The sequence below is a fragment of the Schistocerca gregaria genome, chromosome 8 (assembly GCF_023897955.1).
Source record: "Schistocerca gregaria isolate iqSchGreg1 chromosome 8, iqSchGreg1.2, whole genome shotgun sequence".
NCBI lineage: Eukaryota > Metazoa > Arthropoda > Insecta > Orthoptera > Acrididae > Schistocerca > Schistocerca gregaria.
This window is the reverse complement of record NC_064927.1, coordinates 384,018,400-384,034,112: the sequence shown is the minus strand read 5'-3', so window position 1 is coordinate 384,034,112 and position 15,713 is coordinate 384,018,400. Positions and strand designations below refer to the sequence as shown.

At 40.3% G+C, this 15,713-nt stretch overlaps 1 protein-coding gene across 1 annotated transcript; it reads left to right on the top strand.

Annotated features, from left to right (window-relative positions):
- On the top strand, window positions 1-14,869 carry LOC126285338 (thioredoxin-related transmembrane protein 2 homolog). The gene is made up of 5 exons (XM_049984655.1): window positions 1-224; window positions 308-488; window positions 617-803; window positions 2,571-2,766; window positions 14,249-14,869. The coding sequence occupies exons 1-5, from the start codon at window positions 75-77 to the stop codon at window positions 14,381-14,383; spliced, it is 849 nt and encodes a 282-aa protein (XP_049840612.1). The 5' UTR covers window positions 1-74; the 3' UTR covers window positions 14,384-14,869.
- Window positions 14,870-15,713: the final 844 nt, after the last annotated feature.

The window sequence follows — 15,713 nt, the reverse complement described above, 5'->3', positions numbered from 1 at the left end:
AAGAGCGGTACAGCGTCAGAGATGATAACTTATACTTTGTTTATTAACATTGGGTTGTTTATTTAGGAAAAAGCATGTCGTTTAAGAAAGATTTGATTTTACTTTTAAAACCTTACTATAGCATAAACATTTTGTTAAGTTTGTCTTATATACTATGCAAGAAAGTTCCTTTTGTGTGTGGGATTTTGTTTCCAGGCAGCTATCCACAATGTGAATTAGATACCGTACGTACTGAACACAACTAGGTCACAAAATTTGACAACTTTTATATTCGTCGCACTTTCACATATTGCGTTACATATTTCAGAGGGAATCTGAGATCCTATTCTTCCTCCTAATAGTAGTAATGATGAAAACCAAGAAATCTGGAAGCGTCACTATGATAAACTATCTGACTTCCAGCTTCATTTACAATAAAGTAGCAAACATGATATTATGGTTTTATGCTGACGTACGCATGGGAATAATATTTAGCGTAATTTGTATATGTAAGTAGAACCTTTCGCTACCTCTAACAATGAAAATTGTAGGTGAATAAATGTTATGCACATTTGACATACAAGATTTAATATTCATGAATGGAGCCATATTTTATACATGTTCGCTGGCTTCACAGTCTTTGCAATGGTGTTTCCTGAGCCAACATACAGCGGCCCAGATAAAGTTGTCTACTTCAGAACTGCTGCAGGCTTGGAAGAACAACTTGAGAGAGACAGGAGAGTTACGTGGCTGGTTGTGTTCTATACTGCATGGAATCCTGCCTGTGTTACTTTTGCACCAATATTTGCTGAATTGTCTGCTGAGTAAGTATCATTTTGCTTAAATTTACTGCTTGTATAAGGTTCTCTACAATTCTCTTGAGTTACATATTCTGTGTTTCTTTGATTGGAGACCTCCTTCAGCAGACTATTTTGACCAGAAGAGTTCACTACATCAGCCACCTGTGTAAAGGTAAAAATAATTCTCAGTGCAGTTTGGTAGTGTGTGTTGTATCTCCTATTATGAACCGGACAGTGTGGCTCGTGTACACATCTGCCACAGTATCGTAAACAGTCCTTTCAAAATTAAACTAGCCTATGACCAGATAGTCATTTTATGATAAATAGGACTCTTAGTACAATAAACTGCATATAAAATGTGCATGCCTCTTGGCAATAAACCCCTACTGTGAAACATAGAACATTGAAAATCTGCATTGTAGTGGTCACCTGAAACACTGCACCAGCTGATATATAGCATATATGCTGCATACAAGTTCTGACTCCTGTGCACTCGGAGGAGTATTCAACAGAACAATGGAGGCAGCTGGGAGTATTGTGTCAACCTAGGCTGTAAGCACCTGCCTTCATGTAATCAGTTTGTCTTTTTGGCATAAATTACAAACACCATGGTGAGTGAAGATTATGGGCAAGAGAACACCTGGAATTGTACCAGGACCAATGGTATGGGTTTTCTGCACTGACAAGTGCAGGATTCATATGATGCCTGATGATCATCATAAAAGTATGTGGAGACATCCAGTTACCAATGCATCTCTGGGGCACATATTGTCAAGGGTTAATCAGGGAAGGGGACTAATATCACATGTAGCTATCTGATAGCTCTTGTTACCATTGACGATAAATGGAGGTCTGCACAGTATTGGGACAAGATCACCAAACATATTGTCCATCCCAATAATCAGCAAGATGGATTTGTGTTTCAGGATGATAATACATGAATATGCTTCGCCCCAACACAGCCCCCTCAAGAAGGGAAAAGAGCCAAATGCCCTACGGTATGTGCTAACATGCTTGGGACCAGGTAAAACTCGCACACTGAATGATCACAGAAGGGCTGCTGTTGAAGAGTGGGACAGGTTTGAGCCACCTTATGTGTGGCATAGGGTGAAACAACCCAATATTAAATGTTACCCAGCAACATATTTTGATGTCACATAAATTCAAAGATGCACACTTTTTAACAGGCAGCCTATATTTTTGCTTGTGTTTTATTTTTACCTCACAGTGAAGTTATTTTTTCATCAAGCTTATTCATTTGTTTCTTGCCCTCATTGAATCTAAGCCTGCACATGTTCTCGGATGTGCACAAAGTTCAAAACACTTCTTGGTCAATTCATTTGTGAATTGGTCTGCCGACAATTGGAACTGCATGAGAACTGTCACTGAATATTTAAAACATGTAATGTCAACCACATAATTGACACGTGTTATCGTTCACTACAAAGAACGAAGTGCAGTTGTAATCTTCAGCCATTTGACATCCACTGCCGCAGACTTTTCCACCCAATGCAGTCTGTAGTTATATGAGTACAATACTCATATCAAGTTACTTAACTTAGAAACTAAAGAGGAAAATACCTCATTCTTTTCACCTGCAGTGCACACATGATGTCATTTTAGAACAAGTTTTTCGGCCAGTTACATTTCTCATTTTATTTGTGTATTAGAGTGCTAGTAATATCCGTATCACTTGACTACATTGGTATCATACCCTGTGTCACAGTAATTTAAATAATCAAATAATTTTCTGTTAATGATTTAAACATATGCATTACTTTGCTGCTGCAGATATGGTCTTGAAAATTTGAAATTTGGGAAGATTGATGTTGGCCGTTATCCCGATGCAGCCAAAAAGTATAATGTTAATGACTCATCTATGAGTCGCCAGTTGCCTACACTGATACTTTTTAAGGATGGGAAGGAAGTTACAAGACGCCCTGGATTTGATAACAAGGGGAAAGTTATCAAGTTCTTTTTCTCTGGTGTAAGTAGCACAACACTAATAAGTGCTCTAAATGTACTATGTGATCTGTATTAACTGTAATAATAATGTACAGAAAATTCTGGTTGAGAATAATGAATTATTTAGGAACAAAGGAGTCAACTCACCTAAAGACAGAAGTGCTGCATCATTGACATAAACACACATAAAAGACGCAGAGCTTTACTTCGGTAGCTTTCGGAATGCAGTTCCTTTCTTAAGCTGTAGGACACACACGTGCGCGCACACACATACACACTCTCTCTCTCTCTCTCTCTCTCTCTCTCTCTCTCTCTCTCTCTCTCTCTCTCACACACACACACACACACACACACACACACACTTACTCACTCACATGCACCTGTCTGTCACCCTATGTTGTGCTCATTTGACTGGGAGCTCTTTCCTGGCCCCTGGTGAGTGTACTGGGATGAGGTGGGGTTGAAGTGCAGGGTGGGGTAAGAGGTTGAGAGAGGTGGGAGGCAGGGAGTGGGTTGGGGGAAGCGTCTAGCCGCTCATGGGAGACTGGGGAGTCGTCTGTGGGCTAGCTAGGGTACAGGTTGAGGGGCATGTGGCACACAGATGAGCACTCGATTACACAGACTAGCGCGTGAGATGGTAACACACAACTAGTCGCCCCATATTGTGCATTGGTCATGGGAAGGATGGTGTGTGTGTACACACACACACACGCACACACACACACACACACACACACACACTGTTTGGTTTGGCTGGGGAGACAGCAAGTTACTTTAGGTTTTAGGCCAGAGAGGGTATGAGAGCGAAGGATGTGCTGTAAGCATAGCTCTCATCTGCACAGTTCAGAAAAGCTGGTGGTAATGGGGAGGATCAAGATGGCATGGGTTGTGAAGTGGCCATTGAAATTTTGCATGTTGTGGCTGGTCCACCTTGGCGTTTCCAACAGTTTGACGGTGGCTCTTCATTCTGGTTGACACCTGGTTGGTTGTCATGTAAGTGCAGTGGTTGTAGTAGAGCTGGTATATAACATGGATGCTTTCACAGCTTCTTACAGGGTAGGATAAGCCTGTGACAGGACTGGAGTAGGAAGTGCTAAGTGGGTGGATAGGGCAAGTCTTGCATCTGAGTCTTCCACATGGGTATGATCCCTGTGGCAGAGGACTGGGGGTGGGAGTGGCATAGAGATGGACTAGGATGTCGTGGTGGTTGGATGGGTGGCAGAGCACTGCAGATGTTGGAAGTATCTTGTGTAGGATATCCCTCATTTCAGGGGATGATGATAGATAATCAAAGCCCTGATGAAGGACATGGTTCAGTCGTTCCAGTCCCAGGTGCTATTGAGTAACAAGAGGGGTGCTTCTGTGTGGCTGGTGCTTGGAATTGATGTGAGGATCAGTTGCGTGCGAGGATTTGGCACGGGGGATCTACTTTTTGTTGGGGGAGGGGGGAGGGTATAGGCCGTCTGCGAAGGCCTTTGTGAGGCCTTCAGCATACTGGGCAAGGGAGTTCTCTTCACTGCAGATGCATCTGCCATGACTGGCCAGGCTTTATGGGAGCGATTTTTTGGTTTGGAAGGGGTGGCAGCTGTCAGATTGCAGGTACTCTTGGTGATTGCTGAGTTTGATGTGGACTGAGGTGTGGATGGAGCCATTTGAGAGGAGGAGATCAACATCTAGGATGATAGTATGATGGGTGGAGGAGAACTAGGTGATAGACTGCACAGCGTTTTACATTGGTATGACAAACAACCAACTGTCAGCCAGAATGAACAGCCACCGTCGACTGTTGCCAGAATCAAGGTGGACTACTCACAACGTGCAGCAGAGCGCAACATGCGAGCGAGCTGTGCAAATCGGAGCTATTCATACAGCACATCCTTCACTTCTGTAAACTCCCTGGCCTAAACCCAAATTAACTCACTGTCCTCCCATCTTCACCAAATTGTGTGTGTGTGTGTGTGTGTGTGTGTGTGTGTGTGTGTGTGTGTGTGTGTGTGTGTGTGTGCATGTGTGTGTGTGTTTCTTGTTTCTTGTACAGCTTGAGAAAGGAATTCCACTCCAAAAGGTAGCAAAGTAAAGCTCTGTACCTTTTTGGTGTGTATCTGTCGACTACACATCTCTTGTGCTGTTAGGCAAGTTATCTCCTTTATTCCTAAATAATTCATTATTTGTTAATGAAATCAACACTGTTGATGAAATATTAAAACTCACAGGAAGAAACTAGTCTGAGAAAGACAGCAGTTGACATGGAAGAAGATACCTTGCTCAGAAATGATGCCTTTAAGTATCAATTGGCTGTAATGTTACCATGTTTTCTTCCCTCTCCATCATTTAACAAACTATAGACATTATGGTATCAAAGCTCAGAAGTGCAAAGTACAATGAAGTAATATGTTAATTGCAGATTAAGTATATTAATTGTTCTCTGAAGTAGTTCAGTTTTGTGAGCAATGTCTTTTTAGGTTTGCTTCAAAACCTGAAAGGTAAAAATCTGGAAGAAGTCATCGTCTTAGATAAGTTTTTTGTTATAAAATTATTTATAATTAAACTAGCCATCATTTTAAGACTATTTTAATGGGCACCATTATTATGCACATTGGCTTTACAGATTCACAGAAGCTATAATAAATGAAAAGGCTTATAAATTCTGAGCAACACACAGAGATTGACATGAACTTAAGCAGACTGCTGCCAGAGTTCAAACATTACTTGAAAATGAATTACTGCAATCAAACAATCGTGGTAGGTTGGAATATCAACAGTATAATGAAAAGGATAGATTACTACTCATCATTAATATGACACATTGAGTTGCAGACAGGCACAACTGAATGACTGTCACACATTGAGCTTTTAGCCAAAGGATTTTTCAGAAAAAAACACACACACACACAGAGGCAACCACACCTTACATACACAATCTGGCCAGAATGCTTATTTAAAACTCTAATCTACAGAGCGTAAAGAAACACACATTATTGAATTGCTACTCAAATTAGCTGAATTGATAGTGTTGATAGTACTGTTTACAGTTTCACAGATACAAAAGTTTGATAATACTGCTGTAGAAATATTAGCGTACCTGTTGCCAGATGATAATACAGGGGTAAAAGCCTACCGTGGGGCCAGTGGCATATTTAATGTGTTTCATGCAGGAATGTTGTCAGCACGTGCCGTGATGTATCATGGGAACAAAAGAAGGTGTGTCAGTTGTTTGTGTTACGCAGCCAATGAGCAGGCGGGCAATGTATTTCCAAGTAATACATTTGTAAGAAATGGTGAAACATAGCTGTAAACAAGGATTATAAATTTAATTCTCCTTGTTTGAGTCACAGGTATTTATGCTGTGCTGGTATCTGCACATCAAGGAGAGTGTAATGACACATGATACATTGAGAAAAGCAGTGAAATATTTCTCTGCTCTGTGTTGAAAGGCTATCAACCTGTGCAAGCACACTGAGTAAATGGAGTGTTTTTTAATTAGATCATGGGAGAAGGTAGATGGATCAGTGAATTTTAATTAAGTAACTCCTGTCCTTCTGTATCTCCTCCATGTCCGAACAACATCGCTTTGTTTCACTCCGAGATATCTGAATGCTTCACTTGTTGAGATCCCTTCCTGGCACAAAGTAAAAATGTGGACCCGATTGAAGCGTGGTATTGACCCTCTAGGCATTGTTTAACTATAGACAAGATGAACCGTGTACCTCCTTCCTGGTGGAATAACTGGAACTGATTAGCTGTCGGACCCCCTCCGTCTAGTAGGCGCTGCTCATGCTTGGTTGTTTACATCTCTGAACGGTCAAAGGGCGTGTGTCTGATACAATATCCACAGTCAATGTCTATCTGCAGGTGTTCTGGGAACTGGGGTGATGTATATTAAGCAGATGTTGTAAGCCACAGCAGTGAAATAACCAGAATTCACCAAATAAAAATATAGTATATACTGTTACAAATTTACAACACAGTTTATAAATAGCATATCATATCAAATAGTTATCCAAAGCAAACACTTAGGAAGTTTTACTGATGCCTACAGCTCACTTTAAGCATAAGAGTAACAACAACTACTCATTTAGCAGCCAAACACTAATTAAGTACAGTTCAGAACAGATCGACTGTAGCAATAGTATGCATTAAAAGGGGCATAAACCAGTTTTTTTTCCTGAATAAGTAGTTTTGAGATTGTATTCTAAATCCATCCCTGTGTTACAGAAGATATGCTGCATTAATATGGGGACGTTCTATTAGAATGGAAATAATATAGGAGTAAAGATAACAACTCACCAAATTGTAAAGCCAATGAGTCCTCGACAGGCATATAAATAAGACTGAAAATTTTTGCTAGCTTTCGAAAGAATCCTTTTTCAAACTAGGGTACACTCTCTCTCTCTCTCTCTCTCTCTCTCTCTCTCTCTCTCTCTCTCTCTCTCTCTCTCACACACACACACACACACACTCTCTCTCACTCTCACTCACTTTGTATGGCTATAACATGCTTGACTGCAGCAGTTCCGCAGCTTGACTGGGGCAAGAGGTTGTGTTGGGTGGGTTGAGTGAGAAGGTGATGAGTGAGAGGGAAGGTTGGGGAAAAGTGTCTGATAGCTTGGAGAGAGACAGCTTGTGCTGAGGGTAGCAACGCAACTCAGGCACTGACGGTGATGAGTTCATGATGCGCCTAGTGATAATGATATATAGGAATGGATTGGAAGGGGAGGGGAAGGGTACAGAACAGAGAAAGACATTGAAGAGGGTGCAGATGCAGGATGGAAAAATTTGGGGTTTTTGTGCAGGAGGATACGAGTAAGAGCAGGAGGCCAGCAGAGATTGATTGATGCCAGGGGTATTACAAGTACAAAGGTTGTGTTGTGAGGACGACTCCCATCTACATTGTTCAGAGTAGTAGGTGTTGGAGAGGTGGGGCCAGATGGCATGGATTGTGAAGCAGCTGTTGAAATCAGGCATGTTGAGCTCAGAAACACATTCTGACAGTGCGTGGTCATCTAGGTTCGTGGCCACAGTCCATTGGTGGACATTCATTAAAGTGGGCAGGTGCTTTTGGTGGTTATGCTAAAAAAAAAAATGTTGTATGGAAGTTGCAGCAGACTTTGTGTGTGACATGGCTGCTTCCACAAGAGACCCTGGCTCTGATGGGATAGAATAATATTGTGCTGGGACAGGAGTATGATGCATTGGGTGAGTGCATTGGACAGGTATTGCACCTGGATATTCCATAGAGATGACTCATGCAGCAATGTTGGGAGTGTGCGTGGTATAAGGATCACACAGATGCCGCATAGATTTGCATAACGTGATCCACCGTCAAACTCGTGACGACTGTTTGCATCATATCTGCCGGGAAAGCTTGAAGAGTCACATCTGGTACCTTTAAGGGGAGGAGATGGCAAAGAACATATGTCAGTTTGACAAGTTATGCTGTAAGAGAATTAGATTGTTAAGCAGCCTTGCATTTTTACTGAGATACCGCGACAAGCAAACCATCCCTACGTTTGCCAAATTTAAACATTGTATAAATTCTGTGGGTGCCATTAGAATAACATGAAGAGCGAGTGCGGCATTTGTGAGAGAAAGGTTGCATTATAAGCATAAGGAATTTTGCATAGTATCCAGACAATCACTATTACCCCATCTGAAGATTTCAGCAAACCTTTCGGTGGTATCCTGGAACTGGACAGACAGTACTGCTTGGGCACTAGCTGACTGAACGACAAGCTAAGCCAAGAAGAAATGCCAAGATGATGTACTGTGTTTAATCTCACAGTGGAGAATTTGGACAACACTGCAGTTTTGGTGCTACAGAAGGGACCGTTCCTATCCGAGATGTGGTTAGTGGAATCTGCTGTTTCAAAACTCCCTATGGATGCTGCTGTAGAGATTAGGCGTGACCCACCCGCATCTTGACTCAAGCTTCACCTAAGAGGTCCAACTTTAACATCACTTCAGCTGAAAGAAATGTGCTACAAGCATTGAAAGAAGACCAAGACATCATCATCTTACCTGCTGACAAAAGAAATGCTGCAGTGCTTCTCCTACGCACAGAATATAACAGCAAGATATAGAAACTGCTCGACAATCTTGCATACAGTAAATTAAAAAGTGATCTCATGGGTAGACTTTGTAATTCATCAAGAAGAGCTCGATTCTAGCGTGAGTTGCTAAGAGTTTGCATCAACAGGCTGCAGTTCCTCGTAGACTCCATGGCCTACCGAAGATCCATAAGAATGGGGTGCATCTCCATCCCATTGTAAGTAACATACGAGCACCTACTTATTTTGTTTCAAATATCTGACATAACTATTGGGACCTCTCGTAGGCAAGTCCGACCATCATATTCGAAAGATTTCATAGGTCACCTGAAAACTCTTAGATTGCAATCATTGGATTTCTTAGTAAGTTTCGATGTTGTGTCTTCATTTACAAAGACGCACTTGTGGGACTCTTTGGAGCTCATTAGCAACAAGTTTGAGGAGGACATAGTAGCATTATTTAAACATGTGCTTACTTCAACATACTTCTTATATCATGACCAATATTTTGTGCAAGTGGACAGTGTCACCATGGGAAACTCTCTGTTTCCTGTGGTGGCCAATTATTTTATGGAGGACTTTGAAGAAAAAGCACTGCAGACAGCTACTCTCAAATCCTCTTGTTTTCTGCTGTATGTGGATGATACATTTGTGGTATGTCCACATGGACTTGACACGCTACCTACGTTTCTTCAGCATTTGAATTCACCCCATCCGAATATAATCTTCACAATGGAAGTGGAAAAAGATGGTACTTTACCTTTGGTTGATGTTTTGGTACAAAGGAAAGCAGGTGGAACCTTGGGAACATAGTGACTACCGCAAGCCAACACATACAGATCTATATCTGCAGGCCACAAGCTGCCATCATCCTGCACATTAGTAGTGCATTACATACGCTAGTTCATAGAACACATGTGGTATCTGATCCTGAAAGCCTGTCGAGTGAAATACAGCATTCGAAGACAGTGTTCCGACAAAACGGTTATTCTGAGAGACAGATACACAATGCATTCAGGCCCAGGTGAGTTCAAGCTATGGAGCAAAATGAGGGTACGAAGACACACACCACTTTGGCCTTTTTGCCATATTTTGGTGCCATGTTGTCAAGGATCGGAAGAGTCCTCGGAAGATGTGACATTAAGTGTGTTTTTCAACCATCTGTAAAACTGAGAAACCTGTTGGGTTTGGTTAAGGATGATCTTGGCCTGAGGAAATGTGGTATGTACAAGATTTACTTTCAATGTGAGGCAGCATATATAGACCAGGCATGTCGCACAGTGCAAGAACGCTGCGATGAACATCAATGTCATACATGCCTTCGTCAACCAGAAAAGTGGGCAATTGCAGAACAGTCTGAATATAGGACATCGCATGATTTATGAAAAGGTGGAAGTTTTATCCCCAACATCATCTTTCTGGGGCTGTGTCATTAAGGAAGCAGTACATATCCATACTGTCGATAATCTCATCAACACAGATGCGGGATCTCAACTGAGCACAGCCTGGAACTCGGCATTGCTTGCTATTAATCACGAGGTGAAACTCAGGATTTTTCGTAACTGACCCATCATAACATTTGTCTAGTATGGTCTTTGGTGAGTAACGTCTGGCCACACTGTTAGTAAATGTTGCGTGCAGTGCACACGCAGGAGAGCCGGTCTGTGATTTTCAGCAGAGGACGTTTGAATATGGCACCATACATCTGCAAATCATTTGCTCATGCACGATTTCTGCACCTGCGCATTCTTCATGCACATGTTCTAGAAACGGGGTGCCGGCATGCGGATACCATTAGGCATACCTAGCCACCAGCAAGGTTGAACCACCTGAAGATGTTGGACAGTTGGTCCGAGGAAATATTGTGGAATTTGCACAACCTGATCTGGATTCAAACCTGTGAAGACTATTTACTACAACCCTCAATGTTTAAAAATTATTTATGTAATTTATTTTTCTCTCTTAGCTGCTTATTTTGTTATAGTATGGCTAGTTTCTGGTCACACTTTAACATCTACAGATTTTTTTTTTTTTTAAAAAGGGAAAATGTATGTGCTTTTCATTATTTTACTGTAATTACAAAGTATTGTAGACAGCTGTTGAATTTTCCTATTTACCTAGCTATTTGCATATTCAACAGTTGTATACAGTATGTCTCTATTTATTGTGTAATAATGGAAAATACATATTTAGTTTTTTTAAAATCTGAGATGAGCAAGTGTGATTGAAACTAGTCATACCATAAAAAAAGTGTAACTGAAGTGGAGAAATATCTTTTTTAAGTATCAACACAGTTGTTGAATTCTCTCACAAAGAATATGCCAGCTGTAGTGAAAATCTCTAATTGTGTTTACCTAAAGACAAGTGTGTTGCCTTTTTGGGATATTTTCATTCCTAGTATTATGAGATTATCTTGCGGGGCAGTACACTTTAACTGTTTATTTATCAGAAGCAAGCAGTAAGGATGCTGTGTAAACTAGGTAATAGTACATCTTGCAGAACCCTTTTTAAGGATTGCAGTATTATTAACTCATTACATTTACTCTTCAGTGGTTCTGTTGCCATAAATGAAAATTAGTTTCGGCTGAACTGTGATGTACACAATCAGAATACACTGAGATGATAGAAGTTATGGGGTAGCAATATGCACATATACAGACGGTGGTAGTATAATGTACACAAGGTACAAAATGGCAGTGCATTAGCAGTGCTACATTTGTTCTCGGGTTATGTGTGTGAAAAGGTTTCCCTTGGGATTATGGCCACATGATAGGAATTAACATACTTTTAACGCAGAATGGTCGTTGGAAGTAAGACACATGAGACATTCCATTTAGGAAATCATTAGGGAATGCAATATTCCGAGATCCACCGTGTCGAGAGTGTACTGAGGATATCAAATTTCAGGCTTTACCTTTCACTATGGACAACTCAGTGGCCAACAACCTTAAGTTAACGACCCAGAAGAGCAGTTTTGGTGTAGATTTGTCAGTGCTAACAGACGAGCAACACTGTGTGAAATAACCACAGGTATCAATGTCAGATGTATGACAAATGCTTCTGTCAGGAGAGTGTGGTGAAATTTGGCATTAAGGGGCAATGGCAGCAGCGACTGACGCGAGTGCCTTTGCTAATAGCACGACATCGCCTGCAATGCCTCTCCTGGGCTCATGACAACATTGGTTGGACCCTAGACAATTGGAAAACTGTGGCGTGATCAGTTGAGTCCCAATTCCAATTGGTACAAACTGATGGTAGGGTTTGAGTGCAGTGCAGACCACATGAATTCGCGGACTCAAGTGTCAACAAGACACAGAGCAAGCTGGTGGTGGCTCCATAATGGTGTGGACTGTGTTTACATGAAATGTACTGGCTCCTCTGGTCCAACTGAACTGATCATTGACTAGAAATGGTTATGTTTGGCTATGAGGAGACCATTTGCAGCTATTCATGGACTTACTATGCCCAAACAGTGATGCAATTTTTATGGATGACAGTTGAACAATTTGAGCGAATGATTTGGCATCCCACATTACTGCACACTAATCTCATTGAACATTTGTGTGACATAACTGAGAGGTCAGTTTGTGCACAAAATCCTGCACTATCAACACTTTGGCAATTGTGGACCAGCTATAGACGCAGTGTGGCTCAGTATTTCTGTGTCGAATTGCTGCACTACGCTTGGCAAAAAGAGGTCCAACGTGATATTAGGAGGTACCCCTCGACTTTCGTCACCTCAGTGCAGAAAGTAGAGGCATAATTTTCAAGTAGACTTTGTCTCCATATGTGGGGTTTGGACACAAGTTGTGTACCCTGTTGTTAACAAACCCTATAAGCTTCCATCTAACATGAACTGAGAAGTTGGCAATCTCAACCACATTAAAAGAAAATTAGAAATGTAATTTATTAGCTAGTCTTTCTACAAATTATCTGGACTCAAGGATTGAAAAATTCTAATAGCTACTTGGCAAGTGGCAGTGTTTGTTGTGAAACTGTATGACAATTAGTAATGTAATGTAGGTGAGACCTAGGCTTTGCAGGTATAGGTACTAGTTTTCTTTGAAAAATACCAGTGTAATCATGCAAATATAAAGATACAGATATGAAATAAACATCACCTGTTTAGTATATCTGAGGATGCAGCAGTGTTTTTCAAAGGAGGAGCTTCCTTTCTAATTTACTTTAAGCTTGCATATGCTTCAACTGACATAAACATGAATAACATTTAGCAGTATAGTGATAGATTACTACTAATACAGTACACAGATTTGGTTTGTGTGATTTACTTGTCTTTTATTAACTTAATCTTGACTAGTTCCACATCCTGGAAGGTCCTCTTTCTTGATAAGATTTGCATAACATGATAAATGAATGAATTCCTTTTACCCTTTAAGGGTTTGTGTAACTGAGCATGTTATGCTCGAAAAATAACAGTGATTATTTGGTGGCTGGCCCCTGCTACTCAACTGACACGTTAATCACGAAGTTGTTGTAACTGAAGAATAGGAATTGTGATATGTTTTTTTGGGGCTGTCCGTGGTGGCCGAGCGGTTCTAGGTGCTACAGTCTGGAACTGCAAAGACTGCTACGGCCGTAGATTCGAATCTTGCCTTGGGCATGGATGTGTGTGATGTCCTTAGATTAGTTAGGTTTAAGTAGTTCTAAGTTCTAGGGGACTGATGACCTCAGAAGTTAAGTCCCATAGTGCTCAGAGCCATTTTTTTATGTTTTTCGGAGGACAGTGGTTCATATCCCCATCAGGCAATCCAGATATAAGTTTTCCCTTGTTTTAGTAAAGTCTTCAGATAAATCTCTGGGTGTTTCCTTTGAAATGGACACAGCCAATTTCCTTCACTGTCAGTCACCAATCTGTTCTAATGACCTCATCATGAACAGGATGTTAAATTCCAGTTATCCTTGTTTTCCTGTGTAACAGCATTTCTTGATGTTATAACATTCACTTTTCTTTCAAAACTTGTTCCCTCTTGGGACAATACATAGTCAATGCTCTTGTTATCCACCCTGCTGTACATGGCAATGTATGCAACGTGTCCACTGTTACTAATGGCGTACCAGTCTATGTTGTGTTCACTCTCTCCATTGACAAAAACCAGCTCCTACAGCTAACCACCTGTATTGACTACAAAATTTCTTTTGCTGAATGCCCTAAATGAAAATAATCATCATAATTCCATTATAAATACATTTTCTATACTTCTCTAACAATTTTCGTGTACTATATGAGTTTATGAGCAAGGAAAAGTAGATCAGAAACTACGTTATGAAGTGTAATCTGCCACTCTCAGTTTACCTCTCTGATAGATAATAGGAGTGACATTTTGTGCTTGAAATTATTCTCTTAATGTTGTTGTTTCTAAAGAATTACATTAGTTGATTACTTTATTGTCTTTCTTTTCCTTAATGTTTCATTTGTACTTTTTTCTTTGTTTTCAGGATAACGTCAAAGCATCATTTGATCTGAATAACTTGTATAATGAGTGTAAATCAAACCCGTTGAAAAAAAGGAAACCTCTCACTGAAAGGACTGAAATGACAGAAACTGTGAATAATCATGTCAAATCTGAATAGTGCTGAATGCTGTATTAAGGCTAGCATCTGTTAGTATTTTTTCTCTTTTTTTGCAATTGGCTGTGCTTTAAGTGTTTTATTGTCACCCTAGTGATTCATACAAGAGAACAAGAGCCACAACCATAAAAGGTTTATGCTATGAGCAAGCGCACACAGTGGTCCACGGACTTTTTTTAAGCCAAAAATGAAACTGTTTGCTTAGTTTGCTGTACACAGGTATTATATAGAATGTAGCTCTAAACCAAAGATTCTTACAAAATATCGGTAGAGTATGAAGTTATGAGTGCATACATGTGAAAGAACAGTGCATTTTTCTAGAGTAATTGTTTCATTCTCCAGGAAGTTCTCTTCACTGACTGAAATATTGTCAGTTTCAGTACCATAAATATATTAAAACTGGATGTGTTATGTCATAATAAGCTGATGCTGCTGAACATGTAACATGTGAACCATTGCAGTATCATAAGAAGAGAATTATGACTTCTATTTTGTGGATTATTTTACTTTTCCATTTACATACATGATTACCGCTATCTGAGTAGCAACAAAGCTTTTGATTGCAGCAAACTCGCAAAATGTAAAGAAGACAACAGGTAAGAGACAAGGTCTAGCTATAATATAGTGTAAGCAAAATAGGCAGCTTCTTTAGGTGCCAAATAATAGGCACACAACAGACAAAAATTTTTGTTCATTTGTATGGTTAGGAGTTTTGCTTTCAGATTAGTATACTACTGAAGTATTATTGTTGTGACCAAGGGAGGAACAACCATGCGTGATTTCTATCATCAGTTCCCACTTGCAGATCATATGCTTATACTGGCTTGCCATTATAGTAAGGGATACATTTCAGTTCTGGTTTCTGCACTTTTGTTTACTCCACATTTATGTCAATGGTGCCACACTGTGTATTATTCTTCCGGTGGCAACTGTGAAACAAAATCAACCTAGCCAATGGTTTATTGTTTTCCAATTTTGTTCATCCACATGAAGGCAGCATGTTTGCTCTGCAATGTAGAAGTGGTATAAATGATTTTTTTGTGTTAAAAGATAATTATTTTAGCTAAAGCAAACAATTCAAGCCCGACACAGGAATATCAACAAGTAGGAAAAAATAGATTACCACTTACTGTACAGAAGACACATTAAATTGCAGACAGGCAAAATTATAAAATATTTACACAAAGCTTTCAGTCACAACCTCCATCAGCAAAAGAAAAACACACACCATTCATGCACAAGCACGCACACCTCACGCCTCTCATAACTGTCAGCTCTGGCAGCTGAGGCCAGAATGCAGCTATCATATGGGATGGCAGCAGCAATCTGGAGG